A 25,071-nucleotide genomic window follows, 5' to 3' on the forward strand; every position below is an offset into this window, starting at 1 on the left:
TGCACTGACAACTGACAAACGATTGCCCTGTCATTGGCTGATAGGCATTATGATAAAAGATAAGACCTCCCTCAAGGCTCAACAGGTCGAATTTGGATCAGGACAAAAAAAAACCTTCATACCTTCATGTGGCCTAATTGAAATCAGGATTAGAGTACTTTGTGCTGAGACATTATAGAAAAGGAATGCATTAAGGATATTTTAATTTACTGTTGTGATACACTTGTAAATTGAGTTATGAACTTGGCTAACTCATTCACTCCCAGCTATTTTCACTGAAGCAACCCCCTTCACTCCCGGTTGTTTTACGGGATTTTGACAGATTTTGCAAGGCCCACAGAATATTGTGTTCTATTGCTATAAAAACATGGAACATGCCAAACGAAAGATTAGAGTATATTTTTTCATCAGGAAAACAAAAATATATTTCTATCTGTTTCCGTTTTGCAGCAGTTAGCATTAGAACAAAGCAAAGTTTCATCATTATTCACAAATCTAAAACACTGGGAAAAAGAGCTTTTTGCAACATGGCCCTGGTTGATCTCTTATACTCTGCTGCCACCTGCTGGCTGTTTTTTGTAGTAACTACCATTGTTTTAAGTGACCTCTTCAGGATAGAGGCTGCATCAAAGCCTTATGTATGCTCTAGCATTAAAAAAAACGTTAAGAATACACGCACACACGCACATACACATGCTCCCCCACATACAAAAAAAAAAAAAGAGCAAAGATGATGACATTACCGAATGAACAATACTGAGCTCTTTAAAAAAAACAAAAAAAAAACGTTAAGTGACCGTAAACACGTTTTTGGAACCACGGCAATATTTTTAAATAGAACGTGTTTATACGACTTTGGGAGCAAATGGGTTAAGGAATAAATTTTACTTGAAAATCACCACCATTTTTCTCATGTTATTTAAATGACTGTCTTTCTACAGCCTGCAGAGGAAACTTTGACTGCTTAAAATAAAAAATACATTACTTCTCCATGGTCAACAGTTTTCCAAAATTTTTTTGTTTAGCAATTCAAATTGTAATGACACACACATATTTCAGCCCACAATCTCCACCATTTCTAGCCCATTTTGGGGGGTGCTCAAGCACCCCTAAATTGAATCCCAGCCCTCCCAAAAATTTAAGAGATTATTCTTCTTCTTATTATTATTATTAGAATTGGAATGGGAGAAGCTAGCTGTATGTTGTTGAAAATATTTATTAACGTGAGATAAGCCCTTAGATGCAACATCTCGTTTGCGATAGGGTCCCACACAAAAAATACAAGCCAATCTATAATGACACACCATACATAAAAAGCAAAAGAAAGAAAGTAAAAAAAGTAAAAAAACAAACAAATAAAGAAATAAAATACAATAACACTTAACAGAGACAACCTTAATCTCAGCACAACAAAGCTCTATTTATTTATAATAATAAAATAAAAAATAAAAATACAGCGTGACAATACATTATTGAAAACATTGACAATCTGTTTTTAAATAATTAAACAAGATATTTAAAAAAATATATGAAGCAAAGACAACAAATTAATATTAACAGGTAGTCTATTCCAATTAGATGGGGCAAGTGACTGGAAGGCTTTCTTGCCTATTTCTTTAGTGACAGAGGGGACAATGGGGGGAAAAAAACACTGGTTTGAAATTTGTAATGTATAGTTGGCTGACTGTGGAACAAAATGTTATTTTAAACAATAAGGGCAATTAAAAGGAATACATTTGAAAAGAAACTGAAACCAATAAAATTGCCGTCTATAATATTAAAGCCAAGGTGCTATGAAAAGCTAACTGATGTGATGCCCATGACCTAAAAGTCATATGCTTCTCTTTCACAAATGACTGAATGAAATTATGTTAAAATTTACACGACAGTTAAATGATCTATTTATCTTGCCTGACCCAAGAGCTTAGCACACCCTAAACCTCTGACCCTAGAAGTGATCTTCCATTCTTGAAGTCAAAATTGCGTCATTCATTTGCTCCATCGGAGTGCAGTAAGTAAGCCATGCAATCTGACATCTTTTATTGCACTTTGACATTTAACATTAGCAGCCCATTGCTAAAGTGCTCCCGACAAGTCCTCACATGCGCATAGTTTCCGAAAAGCCTGCTTTTCCACCAACACTTTATAACAACTTGGCCGGGCCGGGGAGGTGACTTCCTGTTTGCACGACGCCACACACACATGCACGGCTGATCCCCTTCAATCCATGTCTCCGGCTAACGTACGTACATTCTTCAGTCATTACAAATGGATGCCGGTCCGTTTGCTTTGTAAAACAGGCCCGGCGGTTATTAAGTAGGGCTGCCACACTTGCCACTAACGTTCACGCATTCCTCGGGAGATGACGGATGGTGGCACACGCACGGCGGGGAACACGCCGTCGAGAAATAGGGTGTTGCGACCAGGACGTCACTCCTCTTTTCTATTTTGCTCATGGACGAACAAAAGACGCCAACGGCGAGAAATGTAAATTACAGGATGGCGTGGCTAAAAATGGACATTGTTACCTGTAGATTACAGGGCTCAAACACATTTTAACAATACCGGGGCCTTCCTCAAGGCAGTCTTCCGGGAAAATGTGTTATGGTTCGATGAATGGTGAACAAGGTTGAACTTTTTGGCCATAATCTGGCATCTGGTAAAGAAGAAACGCATGCCAGGAAAAGCCTACTAGAATATCTGAACTTCACATAAACCTGGCATTGTGTAGACTTTTAATATCCACCTTTATTTTCATAACTCCCAAGAGAAATGCTAGCAAAATACAAAATGCAAAATGATAATAATAACAATCATAATTTATAGTAAAAAAAAAAAATCATACAAATATTCTAACAAGAAATTTATTTAAATAATTGACATAAAATTGTAATTAAAATGTCAGGAAAAAATAAAAAAAATTAAAAAATATATACATCAGTGATTTTATATTTTGATTTATTTCCCTTGGTAAATTTTCTTAATTTGAATTTATACTACAGTATGTCACCTATATATATATATATATATATTAGTGACACACATTAGCATCATATTTGTTCATAAACTTATGTATGCATGGCCCTCCATGAACTGTGCAAAAACGGTCCTGGAAAAGCTTATGCACCTGTGGTGCGGAACAGGTCCGTCCACTATAAGCTAAACAGGGATGACTTCATGCAGCGAGGACACGAGGAACACTCCTTTGTCGCACTGAAAAGCGGTTGCGGTTTAAATCTTTGTATGAAGCTGCATGGTTATGCTTAAATGTTTTTGAAGGAGCATTTAAAGGGAAACTGCAGCATGGGTTGCATTTAGTAACACAAAAGAAAACTCATTTGGATTCCTTTATGATGTAATTGTGTTGTTGCTGTATGGGTGCAGCAGTGCAATGAGGAAGAAATACGTTGGAGATTGTACATAAATAGAAAGGAAAGTTTTTTTTTTTTAATGGAAAAAATATTTGAGTGGTTACTGTGCATTGTGCATGATTGGGTGTAAACAAGGTGAACTGAGTTTGAAAGTCCTCCTTCTTGTTCAAAATAGGACAATTTTGCATAGTCACTTAAATTGAAAGAGTCAGTATTAAAGCACTAGATGATACTTTATGACAGATCTTGCTGCTAATAACTGTATTTGACAATATTGGCCAAAATGAAGACGCTAGCATAGCTTTTCCAGTAGTCTAATTGCGTTGCGTTTGCAAATTCTTCTTGTAATTTTTATTGTGGTGTGGTGCTGTTTTCCACGCTGACGTCTTTCAGTCACGAGAAAAACAAAATTGGACTATTTCAAGGTGCCTCTTGAACCTAATTAGCATTTGCCTTGCATTAACACCCACTGGCAGGAGTAAATTTGATCACGCTCACCTCACAGTCTGAGGAGTTTGCAAAAGAAGACATTTTAAAGTATTTTCATTTGTTTGTATTTTGCATGGTTTTCCAAAAAAATCATCAAATTCCAGGAGGATAGAATGACATTTGGGGTATTTTTTTTTTTATTGCTGCCAAATGTCAAAATGGGTCAAATTTCAGCCGAACAGTAATCGTAAAGTGCATGCATGTATGTGGCTGACAGTGGATAGTACTCGAAAAGACTTCACTTTAGGAAGAAAATCATTGAGCAATATTTTAATTATTGCGGTTATTGTTTGGAAATGCTATTGCTGTCTCTAAAAATTTGCAGCCCAACTATGCAGAACAGTAATAATAATGATCACAGTTAAATCAGTATCTCTCAGGCGGTTTGAGTGTTATATTATTGTTATTATTACAAGATGCAGCTCTTGTACTGGTGGTCATTATTGCTTGCAAATAACATTGTTCTGGCCACTGGCCGGAACGCCACATGTTTTAAGGAGAATTTTTTTTTATCTCACGGCACAGAGCAAAAAGTATGCAATATCTATTGGAGTAATTATGAGCTGATAATCTCGTTACTCACAAATCTGCAAGCTGCTCCTAATTAGTCGAGCACTATTATTCTGTTGTGGCAACAGGTGCATAAACTCTCTCATTGTGGTCGGGACTCACTGGCGTATCGGTATTTGTAGTGTTTAACTCCCTCTACTGGTTTGCAAAAGGAAGTTTTATGCTGAGTCAAAATGAGTTGTTGATTGAAATAAAAATTGTAATGAGTTCGCCATTGAAAAATGTGCAACGTAATAAGTGACATGATGAATTTCAACCTTAACATCCATTCAATTTTTCAAAGAAAACTCTACCCATACCGATCTGCCCTTTGCCATATTTCTTGGCAAATTGATGCAATGACTCATCAGCTCCTGACATGATTAATATCTCCTTTCAGAAACAGTCTCAGAGGTTCCTTTCAAGAGGGAGTTTACACCCTGGCGCCTATTGTTAGACTCTTTCGCATTTGCGGGCCACCTTCATAGCACCTATTGCACAGTTCTAATAATAAAGTTTGTTAATCAAGATTATTGTTATTTTGAGACTAGTCGGGCGATGCATTGACGTGAATATGTATTTTTGAAAAGTTAAAAGTGCACTTTTAATAAATATTTGATGGTAATTCCAATATATTCCAATGCATAAAATAATATTGTGGTTTATTAAAAATCTGCTTGTTTAAAAATCTTAGAAACTTTTACTGCACTACAATATCTCATAAAAAGTGAAAATGTCCTCCATTTCTGGATGGCTTTTGTTTGAAAACAAGTTCTTGGTCTTATATATATATATATATATATATATATCTCCGTGGCTTCCAAATATCTGATTAAGCTCAATGGCACCACCGGCTGGCCGTATGTGATACTGTGCTACTCTACTGCTATTATTAAAAATACGAAAAAATAAAAACAGAAATTAACAGAAATGTATTAATACCATGGTATAACCACCAAAAAACACAACTCTTGGGGGTGTTGTGAGCAATCAGTTTTCCCCACTGTTGACTCTTTCTGTCACGTGACGTAAGTGTCATATGACGCAGCTAGAACTAGCTTGTCGAACTGGTCATTCGAAACCGGAAGTCACCTGCTCCGAATCTGCGAAAGTGCGTCTCAAGGCAAATCAATTGAGAAATACGACAACAAATAAATACTACTTTGTAACATGGAATATCGAGTCGTAAGTGTGATTGTTGCTTTTTAAATTCTGAATCGCTAACGAAGGCTGAAAGGATGGATGTTAGCAGAGCAGACGAAGACTCGTACACGGTAGGCTGTCTATTCATCTCGTTTTCATAAATTATACAATTGGACACCTAGCGTGTAAACATTTGCTTTTTTTTTTTTAATTTACTGTGTATATTTATTTGTCTTCCTAGAATAATCTCATCGGGACTTTGCTTGCTATTTTTGGAAACGTGCTTGTCAGCATCTCCTTGAATATTCAGGTACAGTATGTGAATTAACAAATGCTTAACTTGAAGTCTGTCTGTCATTCTATCTATTTATCTCGTCAAATCGTATTTTTCTTCTTTTTTTTATTGCAATACATTACTTCACTATCAGACTACACTTACTGTTTGCACCACAGGTAATTATTTGTTTCAATCTGTTTTTATCTGGGGGTGTTTCTAACAGAAATACGGCCATGTGACCATCGTGGGAATCAAGGACCCACGCATCTTCTACCACACAAAAACCTGGTGGTTTGGCTTTTTTCTCGCCATTCTTGGCGAGGCAGCCAACTTCGTGTCATACGCCTTCGCCCCTCTCAGCCTTGTAGCACCACTCAATGCCGTTTCCATCCTGAGTGAGTTGTCCTTCCTTGGTGGAGGTATCGAACCTCAGCGTTAAAATGGGGAACCTTTCCATTTCAGTTGTTTGAATAAATGTTTACATTGTAAGCATGTATGGATTTTTATGAGGTTTAATTTATTTTTCACCAAGTAATATTGGGGTACACTGAAATTATATTATACGAGAATAAAGTTGTATACCGTCAAGAGAAAAAAATAGGCAAGGCAGCTTTATTTATATAGCACATTTCATACACAAGATAACACAATGTATGTTATTAGAAGTACAAATGTGACATCCCTACTTTATTTGAATTTTTTGAGTTATTATTATTTTCTTAGACTAACATGGTGCATGAAAAACCATCCCCCACCCCTGACATAGGAAAATCTGATGTTAACGTGTTGTCCTATGCTTTTTGTCTTTCAGCAAGCTACATATTGGGTTTCATTTTCATGCATGAGAAATTCAAGCCGAAGGAGTTTGCAAGTAAGTGTGACATTGGCGGACAGTGTTTTGATTGCAGCAGCTCACAACGTGCACTAAAAGCAAACAGCTGTTATTAATTCAAAGTTTTCACATGTCTTCCCCCCCAAAATTGTATTTTATACCCCGGAAAAATGTGCCAAATGCAAACTGCCTAAGCCCAAAAATAAAATTCAGATTTTATTGCTGTTTTTTATTTTTTTTACGGTGTTAGCATTATCTGTAACATGAAAGCAAAAAGACATCTTGGCCATTTTATTGTGTCTTATTATTTATGTATTTATTTATTATGTGCTTCTTTCTTTCTTTTTTTTTTCTTCTTTTTTTTTACTTTACATAAAATGCTGCATTGTGACTTGCTTCCAGAGCACTACGGGCTGTCTTTCCTGGGAGCCCTCCTAGCTGTCGGAGGGGCGTACCTCTTTGTGGCTTTTGGACCAAACTCGCATGAAAAACTGACAGCGGAAGTTGTAGTGAAACACCTCGTCGGATGGCCCGTTCTCTTATATCTGGTAAATTCACGTTCACGATCCTCACATGATTTCTTGTCTTCTAATCTTTTGAATCTCGTTTTTTGGTCAACAGTCATTTTCCAACATTATATATTGAATTTAGTTTGTGTAATTAAATGTGTGTTTCTGGGCAGGTCCTGGAGATCATCCCGTTCTGCCTGCTTTTATATTTCTACAAACAGAAAAATGCAAACTACCTCGTCATCATCCTGCTGCTGGTTGCTTTGCTGGGTAAAAACCCCAAAACAAGTTCAGCTCCTATCAATTCGTAATCGTATAGTTCATCATGTTAATACTTAAAATGTGTGTTTGTATGTGTGTGTGATGCTCAGGTTCAGTCACAGTCATCTCGGTAAAGGCCGTGTCCCACATGTTGATCTTGAGCCTCGAGGGCTCCATGCAGCTGAACTACCCCATCTTCACTGTCATGTTTGTGTGCATGGTGTCTACAATCGTTTTTCAAGCCAGGTGAAATGAATTGGGGCTCAACAATTTTGAAGAAAATTTATTGCAACTTTTTACATTACAACAATGGAAGGAAAAAGGATGGATAGTAACTTAAATTCTGTATGTGATGTGTTTTTTTATTTTTTATTTGTTTGTTTTTGCAGTTTTCTCTCCCAAGCCTCCAAACTGTACGACTCGTGCCAGATCGCCAGCGTTAACTACATCCTGTCCACCACCTTGGCGGTTTTGGCAGGTATGTCACGGGATGTTTGTATTGCTTAAATATTTTTTGTTGACTCCTCAACAGGGGCGTGATCAAGAAGCAGGTTTAGCGAACGCTTCGTGTTTGTTAAAGGGACTACACCATGGTATTTTAAGCCCTTCCACAATTAACTGTAGGCATATAATGATGAAATCTTACTTTGCGCAACGCCCACGAAACATACAGATAGGTTTTAAGCCGATTTTTAAAATGCACGCTCAATTTTACGGGCTGCTAGATCTCTGCGTTTGGTCACGCAAGCCATCAACTCTTGAATAAACAAGCAAATGTGAAGAATAATTGATTGCTTTGATTTCGTTTGGACCGAATGTTTATTAATAAAGGCTACTTTTGTCACTATCTCATGGAGGGAGGTCTCAGAGAAAGTGGGCGGGAGGCGGTGCGGGGGTGGGGCCGCGCGCAATGACGTCAAACCGTGCCAACAGCTCGTTTTCTCAGGTTGGGAGGGGCTGGTGCTTGGAGAGCAGAATAATCTAGAATTTCTCATACAGGGGCGAATGGAGGGAAACACAACTTTGGTCATGTTTTTGGTAAGGAATTAGCATTTTAGCATGGCTAAAAGCTCCAAAAAGTAGATTTTTCATGTTGCAGTCCCTTTAACAGGCCAAAGTAGATTTGCTCTTGCTTTTGAGTTAAATGCTTTCACAATGGAAATGTCAAAAGTCCAAATTTAATAAAACTATTCTGTTGGCTCGAAAGAACAAGCAATGACGTCATTACTGTTTTTTTTTAGGAGCCGTTTTTTACTTGGAATTTAATCATGAAGACATCCTTCACATCAGCATGTTCTTATTGGGGTAAGTCAAGAATGTAATAGAACACACCGTGCTATTGATCACTTTTTCTTACCTTTTTATAGAGCCATGGCACATATTTTATATTAGAAAAATCTTCAAACAGAATGCTTTCAAAAGGTACGGTTCATACTGCATACTAAAATGCTTATGATCTCATCTGAATTTACATACCCGGTGTGAAATTTGGGCTTGTTTCATTAAAGAGACAAAGCTATCATCCTGATTTGCTAATGGCTGCAGGCGGATACACGGGTTATTTGTACCTTCTATCTACTGGGAGAGTGTTCAATTGTGCTGCCTGTCACTAAATACGGCTAGTATAGATACATTATTTGTAGTAAATAAATAATTTGGGGTCCAATTAGCACACTAATAGCAATTAAGTGGACTGTTTTGAGCAGTTTTTTTTCCATTGTGTCTTATATAGCACTGCAGCGTGCTACCTGGGTGTCTTCCTCATCACCAAAACCAGGAAAAAGAACAAGAACTTTGAGCCTTACGTCACCATGGCTATGAGTAACGGTGTGTAAAAATGGCATGTACATGAACCTAACACCATTCTGATGGCTGATTCTGATTCGGGTGTGTTGTCCACGATCAGATGTACCAACCATTCACAACAAGGCACCGGAGGTCCCGGCTAACTTCACCGGTGGTTTCTCTTATGGCGCTCTGGTCAACAGCGACGGAACGACGTCTTCTCATCAGCCCGAAAACATGGCGCAAACCACCACCGGCTCCAGACCCACGCGGGCATCTAATGGGCCTCTTGAAGGGAAGCAAGATTAGCAACAAGCTTTTGTGACTGTAGTTTTTTATTTTTTATTTTTTTATTTTTGGGTGAAACCTCCAAAATCAAACACAATCCAATCCAAATGAGAAAAGTACAAGTAATAGGAAAAAAATAAAAAACAATGGTTACTGTTATATTCACAGTAAATCAATTCCATTGTGTAATGAGATAAATCCTTATTTTTTTTTAATTCTAATATATAAACACATTTTAACTAACCAGTTTTGGGAGAGAATAATACAAAATGAATGCATCAAATTCTAAAGGACTCTTGATCAGAGCCGTCTGTATGTGGCCCACGAGTCATACTTTGCAAACACCCGAGGTAACCATTGAACAATAAAATAAAAGTAAAGTAAAACTACTCACCCTTTTGAGGAGGTGGTGTCGGCAGGCTGGTCATTTTCATGCTTGTCGTTCGCCGTTATCCTTATGGACACATGCTAGCATGTACTAGACATTTGTTTGGCAAAAAAGGATTTGTTTGACTTTGGTGCTTTTACATGTACTAACATGCTCAGGACTAGAAAAACAACTTTAAAGATGCTGGATTTCTAAACGGTATACATGGAAATGTGATTTGTGCCTTGAAGCTTACTGCCTGTAGCGTTGGCAATATAAGAGTGACATTGTACTGTTAGGGGATCATTTCTGTGTTCTCAATGATCTCCGCAGACTGCTGAAGCCTCGCCAATGATTGCTTTAAATTCCGGACTTACTGTAAATTATCTGCCTTTTAAGATGTCTCCCTAAGCGCAGGCTTTAGTCCCATTTAGCCTACTGTTTTGGGAGTTGTATTACTACCTTTTTTTGTGAATGGGTTTAATGTAACGCAAGTGCTTTAATTTATTGTATTTATTGATTTATTGTGCCTTAAAGGGTAGTAGCTCTACACTGGACAAAAACAGACACACGTCCACGTCTACATTATGAAGTTTGGTGTGTCAGTGTTACAGTTGAGTGTTTTTTTTGGTTTGTTTTTTTGTAGATGAATGACAAAAACCAAAATTAACGCTCTGATGATATTGGTATTTGGATGTCACCGGTTCTCACTCTTACAAAGATCAGGTGAAAAATAAAATGTGTACGCAGTTTTGTTGACCAAATAACTGGTTCTAACTTCTACTTGATTGCAACTCTAAAAACAAATACAACAAGCCCATGGGTTGACCGTTGGCACTTATAATGTGTGTGTTTTATTTATTTATCTATTCATTGTTTTGAAAGGGGATTTTGTTTTCACCATATAAAGGAAGCATTTGCATTGCGTATATTGGGGAAAATATCAGAAATGCTCGGTTCTACTTGCAAAAAAAATGAAGAAAAAATATTCTTGACGGGAAAATGTTGATTTAAGTTTTTAATGTTTTTAAATTAACTATATCCCTCTTCACTTTTACTTAATGTACTTGTTACATTATTGGATTTTATTACAAATCCACTGCTCGATTCATGTCACATTGAAGACATCAGAGCAAACGGTGCACTTATTTCAGATTTATATTATAGACAAATATTTTGGAAAATGAATTGTTCACAACAGTAAAAAAGATTTTTATATTTAATTTCATTAGCAAACTATAGTCATTTAATTTCCATAATGAGAGTACCGATAGCCAGCCACCAGTTGCGCGTTCACTTCCTTAGGGCAGGGCATCTTTTCCATTACTGCTTTCTGATTGGCCACCTCCAAACTTCGCTACCGTCTCATTGGCCAAACTGTCTCGTGCGCTGAGAAGTTGTTAGGTTGCGCCGCACTAATCCCATCATAACAAAAATCGCATTTTGACTGCAAATGTGATCTTTTTTTTAGGAAATTAAGCGGCGTCACGGTGCGTTCGACTCCTCAAATTCTGTGTGAAGTTCCTCTTGAGATGATTTGTCTTCACGAACGGTAGTCGGGTGAGTTATGTAACAACCGGCATTTATAGCCAAATCACAAGGAGTTAGTTATTGTGTGTTTTTGCTGTTTGTGTACATTCATTGGTCGTGGATCGAGTTCCCGGTATCGTTTGTCGGTGTGCATTTTGAATGAGGACCTTACGTAGAAATGAGTCTGTTCGGTGTCCTTCGGTGTCCTTGGATGCAAATTACCTCTACGCGTGCTGCTTTCCATACAAAAAAAAACATTATTTTGATTGTTCCATGTTTGAATATATTATCTTTCCAGCCGTATCCATGACAAACGCGAGGAGGCTGTGTTGTGCCTTAACAAGTGGATGATGATCTATGTTTAATTAAATCTGTCACCAGATGGCGCTGTTGCTGAGCGCAACCTGCTGCTTCTTTTCATTCAGATCACTGACGTTCGAGCATGCACATACCAATGAAAAACAGACTGGAGTGGACTATTATGTTTTTTTGTAAATATAGTGATCTATAAACCAATTGGACTACAGCAAAAGCAAAAAAAAAAAAAAAAAAACAGGTTACAGACTGGATTGCAATATTTATGTCTCCTTTATAGCAAGAATGATTCATCCATTTTATTTAGTGATTTTACATACAATTAACTGAATATGCAGATTATATGGCGGCATATTCTTAATATGTCATGTTGTGCAACAAAGGTGGGAGTCACAAAGCACAAAACAAACCTAACTTGTGGTAAAACATCATAAATATGAATTACTATTACACTTAACAAGGACACACAATAACAATTAGCAAATCAGTTAACTCACAAATTGATAGTGATTCAACTCACCTGAATATGATTGGTTAATTCTTAACACAGCCATGACCACACTGACAAGGGTGGGCCCCCTTCTGCAACTACATTTTCGCAGCAATTTATTATTTCTTCACCTCATTAATCCCCCCCCCCCCCCAGTTGAGTTATGCGTACATATTATAGGTCACAATGATGGTCTAACAAATATTGAAATTATTTATCTTGGTGTAAAAAAAATTTATGTCACAAAAAACGTGACATTTCAGCAGCGGTATTTACACTTTGTATATCTACATGGCATGTTCCCTGTGATTGGCTGGCAACCAGTCCGTCGTAAAGGTACCATGCCTCTCCCCGAAAGTCAGCTCTCGCCCGCGACCATAATGAGGACAAGTGATATTGAAAATGATTAAAGGATTATTTAAAACTCTTCACTCTCCTCCATAGTGCCAAATCGTCCTGCTTGTGAAACACCAACCAACAAGGCTCATCATGCTGCGAGAGAGCTCCAAGGCGTGGAGCAACGGCTCTGAGGCCTACAGCAGCGACCCGGAGGAGGAAGAGGAGGAGGAGGAAGAGGACATGGTGTTCGGTGAGAATGACCAGGACGGCATCGGTGAGGAGATGATGGACCTGAGCGACTTGCCCACCGCGCTTTTTGCGTGCGGCGTCCACGAGGTGGTGTTCGAAGATGACGTGGACAGGGTGAGTCAACTGACTTTTGCAAATTCTGTAGTTAAAAAAAAAACACATTATCTATTACTTGCTAAAAATGCCTTGACGTCTTTGGCACCACCTGGTGGAAATATTCTGTGGTCCTTGCAAAATCAGTCAAAATCCAGTAAAAGCGAAGGGATGCGAGCAAAGGGGGTTTCTTCAGTGAAAATGGCTGGGAGTGAATGAGTTAAGCACTTTGCCGCCATCTTGTGGCATTTATACGCGATTACTGGGGTGGGCAGTTTTGCAATTTAAAATATGGCTCAGTCCGTATTCACTGCATCGTAGAGCACATCAGAGTGGAACTCGTCCAGTGTCCCTGAAATTGCACAAAAGGTTCTTAAACAGATTTTCTGGAAAAATAACAGCAAATCTTGTAAGACTTCAGCCCGCTGGACATCTAAAGCATTAACTCCACTTTAATTGGATTTTGCATTTTAAGAGTACCACTCATGGCAAAGAGGAAAAGAGTGATACTAACACTATAGAACAAGAAATTGAATCTACTATTACAGTTTAATACATTTGTGTTGGTCCTTCCAGCTCTGTACAAAATGGCCAAAGCAATAATAACAATATGAAATAAATAAGATTGACCTTCGTTTAGTGTTTACATCCAAAGCACTAATAGTAATCGCCCTCTTTTGCAGTGTCGGTAAGTGCACATTTTGGTCTTTGGGTTAATTTAATACTTATGAATTATTCTGAATTCAACATTGTCTGTATAATGGAACATCGAAAGTTGAACACCTCAAATGTTCTGGAAAAATATGGCTCAAAAGTCTAACGCAAGTTATGATCCAATCTTGTGAAACTAAATCTCAGTAAGCATTTAAAAGATTAAAGGTAGCTGATATCATTTATGGAGTTTTTTTGTGTGTAACATTTTTTTTTTTAATAATGTCCTTTTTGTTTGGCCATGCCCTGCCCTCCCTGGAAAGTCTCAAGATTTTTTTTAAATAATAAATATATATATATATATATATATACACAAGAATATTGGGATCATTGCACCCTACTTGCTTAGAGGTGAATACCAAAAAAGCATACTTTAAATTTTCTGCCCGTTTAATCCAATTATGCTGTCCTGTCATGTCCTCCCAGCCGGCATGCTTCACATCTCTCGACTTTGTAACCACTCAGTCCAACGCTTCTCCGCACAAGTCCTTCTCTCTGATCGCATTTTAGCAACTCTCCTCCGCGCACTTTCTTTGATCCCATCTTTTCCATATTTATGGGCCAAAAAAAAAAAAAATCCCTTTTAACCAATCACTCTGGTTTTGTGAGTCTGCTGTTTTGCCTCCCCTTTTCTCTGCCTCATTACAATTCCAACTGCCTCTTTTTAAGTGGAAATGCCACCCTCGCACCCTTCAGTCGCAGCATGTCAATAGATTTCTCTCCCCTGCGCGGTTCAATTAAGCGAGGGCGCTATAAATAGACATTTTGACATTTGTTTCAACTTTTCAAAATGAGGACGGGATGGTTTGGAAAGGGAAGAGCAATCACACAGCACAAACTGGTTATTCTGTTAGACGTTTTTTTTTTTTGGATTGCGCAGGTGCCAATTGGTTCTGCAAAGCACAAGAAAACACAAGGACAGCATGCGGTCACTTTTACAGCCGGGTGGCGAACCTACATATACGGGGGGGCCCACAAGAGCATTTTGATGACAGCCACTGTGACATTTTCCAAATGTACGTTAGGTTCATTGAAGACTCTAAATATTTTGTTCTTCAAATTTTGACAGTAATTACCTCATCAAAAAAATACTAAGCTCCTCAAGTACTACCATCATGATTAGCGATAGAGCTCAAATAGCGTTTTTCTTTTTAAAAATTCCAATAATTCGATTGCTGGGAATCGTTTGTTCGCTTTCAGACGATTTCTCTTATGACATCTATATTTTTTCCATACATTTAGCACAGTGACCACTTAAGTGCAACGACCACTTCTAGGAAAAAAGATGCCCCCACTTACTAACTAACAGGCGTGACATCGGGGACAAGGCAACCTACATTTTTTTGTTTGTCTTTGCTCTTGGCTCTCTCCCAGCACCCGACATTACCTCCTTCTTGTGCGCTTATACTGGAGGACAGGCTGTTTTTTGTGATCACACACACTGCGTGCTTCTTTACAAAAGAGGAGGACAAAGGCAGACAAGCAATTTTAGTAAGATGCTCTTCGGTGGCTGTAAAAGCATCTCCTTTTCTTCTGTGTAACTAAGAGAGGACCTGTTTGCTTTCACTTGTATGTAAGATGGGGGGAGGGGGGGGGCACGTTTGAACTGAGATGATCTTTTTCCAACCATGTTGCTTCTTACGAGGAGTTGGGATTTGATCTCCGAAACTCCTAACTGTGAGGCAGATGTGCTCACCACTAGGACACCGTGCTGCCTACTTGTGTGCAAAATAGTGTGACAGTAAAAGTGTATTTTACTGTCATGCATATGCACTTTGAAGAAACAGTAGGGCATAGTAAAAAAAATTATTAAAAAAAAGAAAACTCTAAAAACTGTTGTCAAAAGTAACCCAATTATGGATAAAAATTTGACCGATTTTGTGCTTGATTAATTTCCAACTTTGACAATTTCTTCAAATCAGGGTATGAAAGAATACCATTTCGGTTTGGAATTCCTCATTCAGTTTGAAAATGGTAAAACATCAAGAGCTCATTGAATTTAAAAGAGCTCACTTTAAAGCACTTAATGATGCTGGAAACACTCTCCTTGCGTTTATGACAAAAGGTCTAATACCATTTTTAAACACTATGAATATTTTCAATTTGCTGTAGAAGGCCTATTTGTGCAGTATATATTTTTTTAATTAAGCGGTACCGATAATGGATGGATGGAAAATTAGCAAGTAATGCCAAAGTTTTGCAGCACATTTGAAGACAGCCAATGATGAGTAAATCAGAAAAAGTATCTATCGAAAAATGATTCGGAAAAGGACACATAGAAAAAGTGAGTTATAATTAAAGCTCTCAGCGCGATTCAGACAAACATACTTGGAAACTAGGAGCAAATATTTTCATAAAAAAAGGTGGTAGGACCAAAACCTTCAAAACAGGACTTGTGTGTTCTTAAAATTATTTTTTTTGCAACATGATGGCCAATCAGCGCGGGAAAAAACTGCTGCTGATATTAGTTGGAGAGCTCTTCAATCTCCCCAGTGCAATCAAGTACAATTACTAAACGAGTCCATACTGGCGAAACAGCCACAAAGCTCAAGATGTTCTTATGCTAAAGAAGATGTGCAACATACTCGAGTCACTCGAGACAGTAAAGTCTTGTAAATCCTTTTGCTGTACTTCCACTTCTAAATGGAAGAAGAAGAGGAAGCGGGATTTTGGTTCTGGTAAGACATTTTAAACTAAAAAGCAAAACTTTAACATTGTTACTCATCAAACCCAAAAACGTATAAATACGTTTTTCAATACTTTGTCCTTCACTCCCCCCAATTTTTCTTTTTTTTAAATGCTGGAACAGACAGAAGGCTTTCATGCAGCAAAAAAAATGACCAGCGGGTGGCAGCAGAGTAAAAGAGATCAGCCAGGGCCATAATAATAATAATATCAATGCATCGGATTTATATTGCGCTTTTCTAGACACTCAAAGACGCTTTACAATGGAATGGATATATTATTCATGCACTCACACGTTCACACGCTGGTGGCGGTAAACTACTTAAGTAGCCACAGCTGCGCTTGGGTAGGCTGACGGAAGCGTGTGTCCAATCACCACCAAAAATTCGCACCTTCCATACACCAGCGTGAGTAGCACTGGCGGCAATGTGTGTGAAGTGCCTTGCCCAAGGGCACATACGACAAATATACTTTTTTTTCATGATGAAAAATCTTTATTTTGGTAGTTTCCATGTTTTTATAGCAATAGATGTGGGCCTTACAAAATCAGTCAAAATCCAGTAAAACAGACGGGAATGAAGGGGGTTGCTTCAGTGAAAATGGCTGGGAGTGAATGAGTAAATTTTTGAACCCAGTCTATAATCAGCAGCTTGTGCGAATGCACCCAAAATGAGCGAACGGGCATTTTGGGGGCACCGGATTTTTAATTGGTCTGACTCAAAAGGAAGAAAATCATCAAGAAAACCTGCAAAATAGTGAGGTAAACCTGCATAGATTAAGCATAGATAAAGTTATGGTCGCAAATGAAAAGCCAACGATAGAGTGAAGCCGAAATAACTAAAATTGCGCCACCAAATACAGTATACTGTACCCCCAAATTTTTTTGTTAGTTTTTTTACTTAAAAAATCTAAATAAATCCTGTAGGCAAGGAGGCCACTTCGAGACGGACTTACTGGGAAGCAAAGACGGGTACCAAGTCCCGGTACGAAACTGGCCATGGGGCTGAATCACTCATAACCGTAGTGTCGATAAACTCCACCCTTAACTCTTCCGTTAATAGTCCTGGAGAAATATATCAAATACATTTTTGATTTATTTCGCCTATATGAATGTTATTTGGCCCAGTGTATCTCTGTCATTTATTTATTTATTTATACGTGCTCCACTTTTGAGGGTCCGTTGTATAATTAAAGTGACAACTTGACAAGAGATTTTCGTTTGTGTGTTATCAGGGCATACATTGGTGGTGTAGCGATATGTTTGCGTCTGTCAGACTGCGGTCTATTTGTGTGCTGGCCTTGGGGAAGGGAGGTGGTGGTGTTAGTGGGTGGGTGGGTGGGTGGGTGGGGGGTGGTAGGATGGCTTTGTACGTGAGGGGAGGCGTGGTGCTCTACAGGCTGAAGGTCAGACATGATGCGCTGCAGAGTGAGTGAGTGCCGCTGGCCCCTGCTCCCTTTGCGGCCTCAACGTTAGTTGGCATTGCAGCCCGAGGGGGGGGGGGGGGGGGCATGTTTTGTGTTTATTGACCTACCCTCTGTATGCAAATGAGCATGTAAAGATGTCATCTTTTCTCGCACGAACACAGCAGTTTCTTATAATTGTACTTTGCCTGCATAATAGAGTCTAGCAAATCAGTCTCTACTTCCGCCATGTGAAGGACTGTGCGCCTCTTGCACAGCCATTGGGAATGTGTTCATGCCCACAACGGCGCAAAACAAGCGTCGACCGTGCGCCTGCAAAAATACCTCAACTTGGTCTCGCCTGCCCCTACGCAGATTTATGCCGCACCTCGGGCTCGACTAGTTCTTGGGCACAAAAAAGAGATCCCATAATGTTCATGCATCCAACCTTCAGATTAAAAGTGTCAAGGGAAAGATGTCTGCTCTCCGGGAGCGATTGCGATCGGTCTTGTGCACGGTCGCCTCAATAAAAGTGACAGCTCAGCTCCCAGCTGGCACTTTGCTGGCGACACGGCGGGTGATTATAAAACCGTACTATTTAGAAATGTCACGTAAGCCTCCATGTGCAATTCTATTTCAATCAAGATTGTTCCGCGGCTGAATCGGCTCTAAAAAAAGACACGGTCCGTGGGCGCATTCAAGGATAAAACGTCGCAATAAAGCAACTTATGAGTTGCATATGGCATGCAGACAATTTGAATGAAATCGTTTTTTGTAGAGATCCGAAGTTTATCGGTTTGTGAGGCCACAGTTGAGTTCAGTTCCCCATCTTAGAATTCATTAATTGCATTGTGTTTCCACAATGGACTACAAAAAATTGGTGTCCAGTTATTGAGACGTCGAGCACAACAACAATCAGGTGGGATGCATTGTGCTCATCTAAAACAATTTCTACTTAGTTGAATGACTTTTGACTATAAAATGTGTTTCTTGGTTGAATCGGAGGAATAGTTTGTTGATACTACTTTGTTAACTCTCTAACCATGGATGGTGCATGAGTGTCCTCCAGGGGGTGTGCGAGATTAGCATAAGGGAAGTATAATAATTAGTTGTATCCCCACAAAATAAAAACAAATTAAATGTTTATTCTATAAAATATGGTAAAATAAGAATGTTAAAAAAAAAGACTGCCGGAGAGGCACACAAGTTAAAATATAGATTTATCTTCCAAAAACGCTCGAGTTCAAATCAGACTGCCATAAATCTCCCGAATTTGAGCCGGTTAATGTAAGACCAAGGTCTTAAATCTTCTAACAATTTGTGCAGGTTAAAGTACAACTCCACTCAATTTTCCTGGATGTGCTGATAGGTTTGTTTGTTGTATTGTAGCCCATTTCTGCCGCTTGTCACTTCAAGAAAAGTACACATTATTCTTGTCAATTATTCCCCCATCAGTTTTTTTCTCCATTCGGTGTGACATTCCAAAATAATTTGCTTTCCTGTGGCTCCCTCTCCAGTGCTCATTCATGCTTAACGCCCCCGCCAACGGTGGCTCGAGGCCGACAAGTCGAGGAGTGTGCGATTTGGAAAACTTGAGCGTTCGAGCCAGTAGAATGCTTTTTCTATTGTTTTTGTTTGCCTCCCTCCCAAAATGACAACCATCTCTCAGAAAGTGGCCGGCGAAGCGTCTCAGACAGCCTCGGGTCCTTTTCTGACCTGATTTCCCCCCCTTTCTTGTTATTATGTCTGGGTTTTTTTTAGACATGGTGCCATGTATGCGGCTCGGCGGGTTCGCCTGACCCGTTCCAAGATTTGACCCGATTTATATTTTTTCTATTTTTATTTTCAAAGCAAAGCAATCAGCGGATGCGACGGCATGTGATAGCAGGCGCCCCTCCTCATCTTCTGTCTCGTTCACACAATGATGCCGGCTCATCTTGACGGCCCCTAAGCTGTTGTACTGGGTTAAAAGGCTCAACAGCTGCTGGTGGCCTACCAGATGTGAGATGTGGGCCAAAAACAGACGACACTCACGTTTGGAACAGAACAGTTTTGTTTTTCCAAAAGCATTCTATACATTACATACAGTGCATTAAGTGCCATTTACCCATTAATTATCATCATTCAGCGTATTCAGAATCAGTATACATTTAGATTATTAAATGACATCCTGTATCAAAAATGTGGTACCTTAACTTCGGAGTTTAATTCATGTCATGGCTAAGCTTGTAACCTCATTTATTCATATACAGTATCAAATCCATTTTCCCCATTGAAAGAAATGCTATTAGTCTGTCTGAACCAGCTCCTCCAAAAACCCAACATGTTTTATTAAATATTCTTAATTTAAAAACTATGCATTGTTTCAAAATATAGTAAAATATTATATTAAAAAAAAGAATGTAAAGAAATAAACTCATTTTATAAAGTAAAATGTATTTACTATTTTAGTATTTTAGTATCCTACTCTCTTTGGATGAAATATATTTTTGCTTGGTTAAAGAACAATTACCAAATTAAGACATTTCACTGAAAAAAAAAAAAAAAAAAAACAGAAAACAGGTGAGCTGTGATTGGTCGTTGCCTGAGCCCTGAGCAACTCTGATGTCATCTTCAGTCGACAGCATGTGGCAAAATGGCCTCCCCCCGAAATGGATAAAAACGGCTGGATTTTGCTGCTTAACTCATATTCCACTAACGCAATATTAATCAGAATGTAATGTTTAGACGAGTGAGGTCACATATTGTCAAGAAAAGTTTAAGGTTGACTTCCACTTTAAATCTGGAAATAAATAATAAATCCACAGGTTAGAATACGACTACTGTTACACCCCCTAAAAATGACAAAAAATTACAAATGTGCATCAAATGAATCTAATAACGAGTGCAAGGTATAGTTCAGTCTGCCTTTTGAGGACCTGTGTCTCCAGGTACGCCTTGCACCTTCCAGGACCTCTTTGTTTGTATTCTTTTCTATTTTCACTCGGCGACTCACGCCTTTCATGCCTTGTCTGTCGTTCTCACCCATGTGGATGTTTCACTCGGTCCCGTTATCCGCCCCCAGCTGCCTGCGTCCGAACGTGGCTGCGCGCTTTATAAATAGCTTGGCCTAGATTAGAGCAGCTGCATTGGCGCTGGCACCAGGAGCCGGTTTGGCAGCCCGCTTGGCATTGAGGGGGGATTGTGTTTACGTGTGTGTGTGTGTGTGTGCGTGTGTGTGTGTACATGCGGGCAGGCTTGCGAATGACATGACATTGACGTCTGCGCTGCACTTGATGCGGCGTGTTACTCGACTGTAACGTGCACTGTTAGTCGTCTATTTTTGTCAGGGCTGAGTGTTCAGAATCCACACGTGAAAATCACAGAGTTTTGTGTTTGTCGTTCGCTCGGGGCCATACGCGTTCACCTTGCGCTCATGTTGCATGCGTATGCATGTGATGATCCACTGCCCTGATTTTTGCAGAGCTCCACCTCAGAATACTAATTATTTCTCATCAGCGAGCCTTGAGACTGCTTTATTCACTTGTTGTAGACAGCAGCGATATCTACATTTTTACCCTTTCATTCTTTTCATCAAGGACTTTTTTTTGTTGTTGCTTTCGCTCCCTATCATATCACTATCATGCAGCGTATCGGTGTTTTTTTCCCCCTCCATGTTCACCTTGAAAAAATGTCATAGCTTAATTTTCTCCACATGAAGGCCGCTTCGCTGACTGACAGATCTTAACGGAGAGAATTGTGAATGAGCAGAGCCTGACTGAGGGGGGGGGGGGCTTCATCATCCATAGCAATCCATTCCACTTATGGACATTGACACACAGATCAGGGCGCAGCATTTTGATCACCCGTGACGTTTAGGTGTACATGTCCACGTTTTTTTTTTTTTTTTGGGGGGGGGGGGACTTTTATCACTTAAACATACTTGATTCAAATGATCAGGATCGTTATTGGGCTCATGTAGAGCTTGCTGATGAGCTGATCATTTGAATCAGGTGTGTTGGACGAGGGAAATATCTCAAACATGCAGGACTTCGGCCCTCGAGGATGGGCATTTGAGACCTGATATTCAGCTCATCAACAAGCTCTGCAGCAGCCTGATAATGATCCCGATCATTTGAATCAGGTGTGTTGAAGGAGGGAAACATCTAGAACGTGCAGGATTGCGGCCCTCAAAGACAAGAATTTAATAAGAGAATGGAAAATGCATTGGTGACTGTTGCTCTCCTTTCGCACAAGTGAGGTCATTACAGCGGCTAAATATGTTTTATTTTATTTTATTTTTTTAACTGCGCTATAGAGGGGGCGCAAAAATGAACCATCAGAAAGTGGGGGAACATTGTACTGGCACTGTGACAAATTTTGACCAATTCTGGAACTAACAAACAAAAAACGACTTTATAAAGAGTGTTTTGAGTCGATTGCCATTATTTTGTGTCTGTCGGGATCCAAACAGGATAAAGTTATTGATTCGATTGTGAAAACCATTTACTTTGCCTTCGTTGTTAATTGTCTCCATCCGTGGATGACTGCTTTTAAGACAAACTGCTTTGCACCCTTTGCCACTTGACTATTACAGTTTGGGAACATTGCTGTGCCTTTATGGCCCTGGAAAAGGCACAAAGCGTTACCTTGGAGTGCAATAATTTCCCCACATTAGTGAAGAGTACGCCTCGAGGGACAGAAAAATAAGCTGTGATTCAACAGGGCTATACATACATTTAATTTCCAATGGGTGTGAGTTTTTAAAGAGTTTTAATTTTCCAAGTTGCATGACCATAACGTGGTTACCATGAAGGCATCTGGCCTTGCATGTCAAGCAGCCTTTTTTGGTGTAAATTGCAATTCTGTTTTGTTGTTCCACTCGAGTCCCATTGGTGGATGTACTCAGGTACAGTTCAGTGTGGATCAGTAAGCAATTGCATTGCAATGCATTTCCACTGTGGCATTTTGTGTTAGTATTGTAAATAGCCTAACATGATACCCTACCATCAATAAACGTGTAGTGGTTCACATGTTGGACTTCCATGCATGAATGGATGTTTGCCTACATCGCTGACATCGGGCGGAATCATTGTACCTCCAAAATAATCACTTTTCAGAAGACCTCTGACCTCTGTCTAACATTGCATCGTCAAAAAGAGTGAAAAAATGTCAACACTTAAGTTTGGTCAATAAGTTATTTAAAAAAAAAATGCACACAGGTGTGGACTGACCATTGGTATAGTTTTGTGGAAAATTTTAATTGATCAAATTGTGACTGATATTAGATTCTGATGGTAAATATCACGGTATCATTGCAGCTCTAAAATGACCTTTTTTTTTTAAATATATTTGGGAAAATACAAAGCACTTTTCTTTCATTGAACACAAGCTATTTTAATTTTAAATAAAGTATCAAATATTTGGTAAAGGAGAAATGTGTACTATGTTAGGTGTAAATACATGAACAAATGTTAACATTCTTCTTATGTTTAAATTCTTCTTAGCGAGTCTCCCCCCCACTGGTGAGCTATTTTTAGAACAGCCCCGTGGGCTACTCATGTTGTTCCTGGGGATAACGAGCACCTGCTGGCACTATTATTACTATTGTTATTAATAATTATTTTTATTTGAGGAAAATGCACATTAATGAATAGAGCATGTTTGCACAGTGTCTCTTCAGTCTTGCTCTTTCAGTCTCCATGCAACACCGCTCGTCCCTCCCCACTGCTCACCGAGAAGGAGAGGGGTGGAAATGTTAATTGGAGGCAATTGACTTCAAAGAGGCGGCTCATTACGTTACATTTCTGTCTGTGGTGCAGAAAATATTGGGGACCACTGTGTGGGAAAAATATAACAGCGGTAACAACTTGAACAATTGGCATTTTCGAGCAAATTAAACTGTACAATAAGAAAAAATCTGAGATGCAGTGAACCGCTATCTAGTGAGGGACGACTTCATCCGGTATGCTCTCGATTGACTGGCGACCAGTTCCGATTGTCAGCTAGGATGGTCTCTTGCTCACCCGCAGCCCTAATGAGGACAAACACTATTGAAAATGGATGGCTCAACAGGACTTATTTTTAATGAGTTTGTTAATGAGTGAAGTTGGTTCAAAATGGTATGGATTTGTCCTTTTTTTCTTTTTTTTTTGGTGGAGGAATGTCTCAAATGTCCTCCCACAGTCGACTCGTGTCCCGTCTGCCCGGACATAAATAGCCTCAGCACCTGCAGCTTTTATATTAATGGCTTATTGGAGACTTAGCTGCCTCACGGCCCGGCAGTTATTATGAAACGAGCGATAGGGATGATGAGAGTGACGGAAAGAAGACATGGTATGCTTGGTGATTATGCAACGGAGCGTCTGTGGGATTTTTGTAATGACTGGTGCTGAGCTGCAGTGGAAAGTGTCTCACCCGCGTGTCCTTGTAATTAAGGAAAGAGGCGCCTCGTCGGCTGCTTTGTGAGTGACACTGCTGTGGCTCGCTTAATCCCCGGTCAACGACGTTGCTCTTCAAGTTTTCATATTTCATATCCAATTGCTGTGTTTCGTTGTGTTTATTACCTGCACAACCACAACATAACCATGCATTCTTGAGCGCGTAAATCCTGAGAGCAAGCAGCTGACACTTATGTAATTTTGCTTCAATTCTGAGATACTGTTCCACTTCAGTACTCTAGGTGGCGGTAATGCGCTTTAAAAAGTGGGTGTCAACTGCCGCCACATGGTTTTTCTGCTCCATCTTTTGGGTCATTGCTCCAGTTAGCCCCAAAAGAAGCAGAATGGAATGACAAAAAGGAGCATACATTTTTTCTCTGATTATTATTATTATTTTTACATTCAGTGGTATGTAGGAGTTTAATTTGATAAGGGATGGTTATTGCAGTTCACCAACGGTGCGGCAATGCCTAAAATACCAGATACTCACATACTGGTTTAATTTGAGAATTTTTGCTCATCTCTAGTCAAAATCAGAAAATACCTTGTCTAAAAGATTATTCTGAGCAATTATCTTGTGATGTGCTGTGCCGTAGGGTGGGATTTTTTCCTCCCAGATATGCTCATGAAATGGTCAAGACAATCAGACGTTCATAAACGCTGTCCATTTTGCCACTTGCTGTCAACTGAAAATGTACATCGTAGTTGCTCAGGTAACGAGCAATGGCAGCTCAACTTGCGAATGTCACATGACCAAATTGAGAAAACAGGTGAGCCGTGATTGGTCGTTGCATGAGCCCTGAGCAACTGTGATATAATTTTGAGTCAACAGCAAGTGGCAAAATGGCCGCCCCAGAAATAGATACAAATGGGTGGATTTTGCTGCACAATTATAGTCATAATACAGTGTTTAAACTACTTCTTATTTCTTTATTCTTTTTTTTTTTGTCTATTGTGGATAAACGGCA

General features: G+C 39.3%; 2 protein-coding genes across 2 annotated transcripts in view; both read left to right on the plus strand.

Moving 5' to 3' along the window:
- Positions 1-5,187: 5,187 nt before the first annotated feature.
- On the plus strand, positions 5,188-10,708 carry nipal3 (NIPA like domain containing 3). Its single transcript, XM_086094782.1, has 11 exons — positions 5,188-5,683; positions 5,794-5,862; positions 6,053-6,224; positions 6,641-6,700; positions 7,064-7,209; positions 7,344-7,440; positions 7,542-7,677; positions 7,821-7,909; positions 8,673-8,736; positions 9,164-9,258; positions 9,338-10,708. Exons 1-11 carry the CDS (start codon positions 5,648-5,650, stop codon positions 9,523-9,525), a joined length of 1,152 nt encoding a protein of 383 aa, XP_085950908.1. The 5' UTR covers positions 5,188-5,647; the 3' UTR covers positions 9,526-10,708.
- A 539-nt stretch (positions 10,709-11,247) lies between these two features.
- Positions 11,248-25,071, plus strand: part of rcan3 (regulator of calcineurin 3) — a 39,521-nt gene continuing 25,697 nt past the window's right edge. The window contains exons 1-2 of the mRNA XM_086094783.1: positions 11,248-11,431; positions 12,651-12,908. Of these exons, the coding sequence (XP_085950909.1) occupies positions 12,696-12,908 (213 nt within the window). The 5' untranslated portion in view covers positions 11,248-11,431; positions 12,651-12,695. The remainder of the gene's footprint in view (positions 11,432-12,650; positions 12,909-25,071) is intronic.

The sequence above is a fragment of the Leptonotus elevatus genome, chromosome 14 (genome assembly GCF_054856555.1).
Source record: "Leptonotus elevatus isolate MCC_2025b chromosome 14, RoL_Lele_1.0, whole genome shotgun sequence".
Taxonomy (NCBI): domain Eukaryota; kingdom Metazoa; phylum Chordata; class Actinopteri; order Syngnathiformes; family Syngnathidae; genus Leptonotus; species Leptonotus elevatus.

What these genes read in the sequence shown, in the direction of transcription:
- nipal3 (XM_086094782.1), top strand. Translation starts at nt 5,648, where the DNA reads ATGGATGTTAGCAGAGCAGACGAAGACTCGTACACG. An exon ending in CAATGCCGTTTCCATCCTGA is followed by an intron (nt 6,225 to 6,640) that starts GTGAGTTGTCCT and finishes TTTGTCTTTCAG; the next exon opens with CAAGCTACATATTGGGTTTC. An exon ending in ACAATCGTTTTTCAAGCCAG is followed by an intron (nt 7,678 to 7,820) that starts GTGAAATGAATT and finishes TTGTTTTTGCAG; the next exon opens with TTTTCTCTCCCAAGCCTCCA.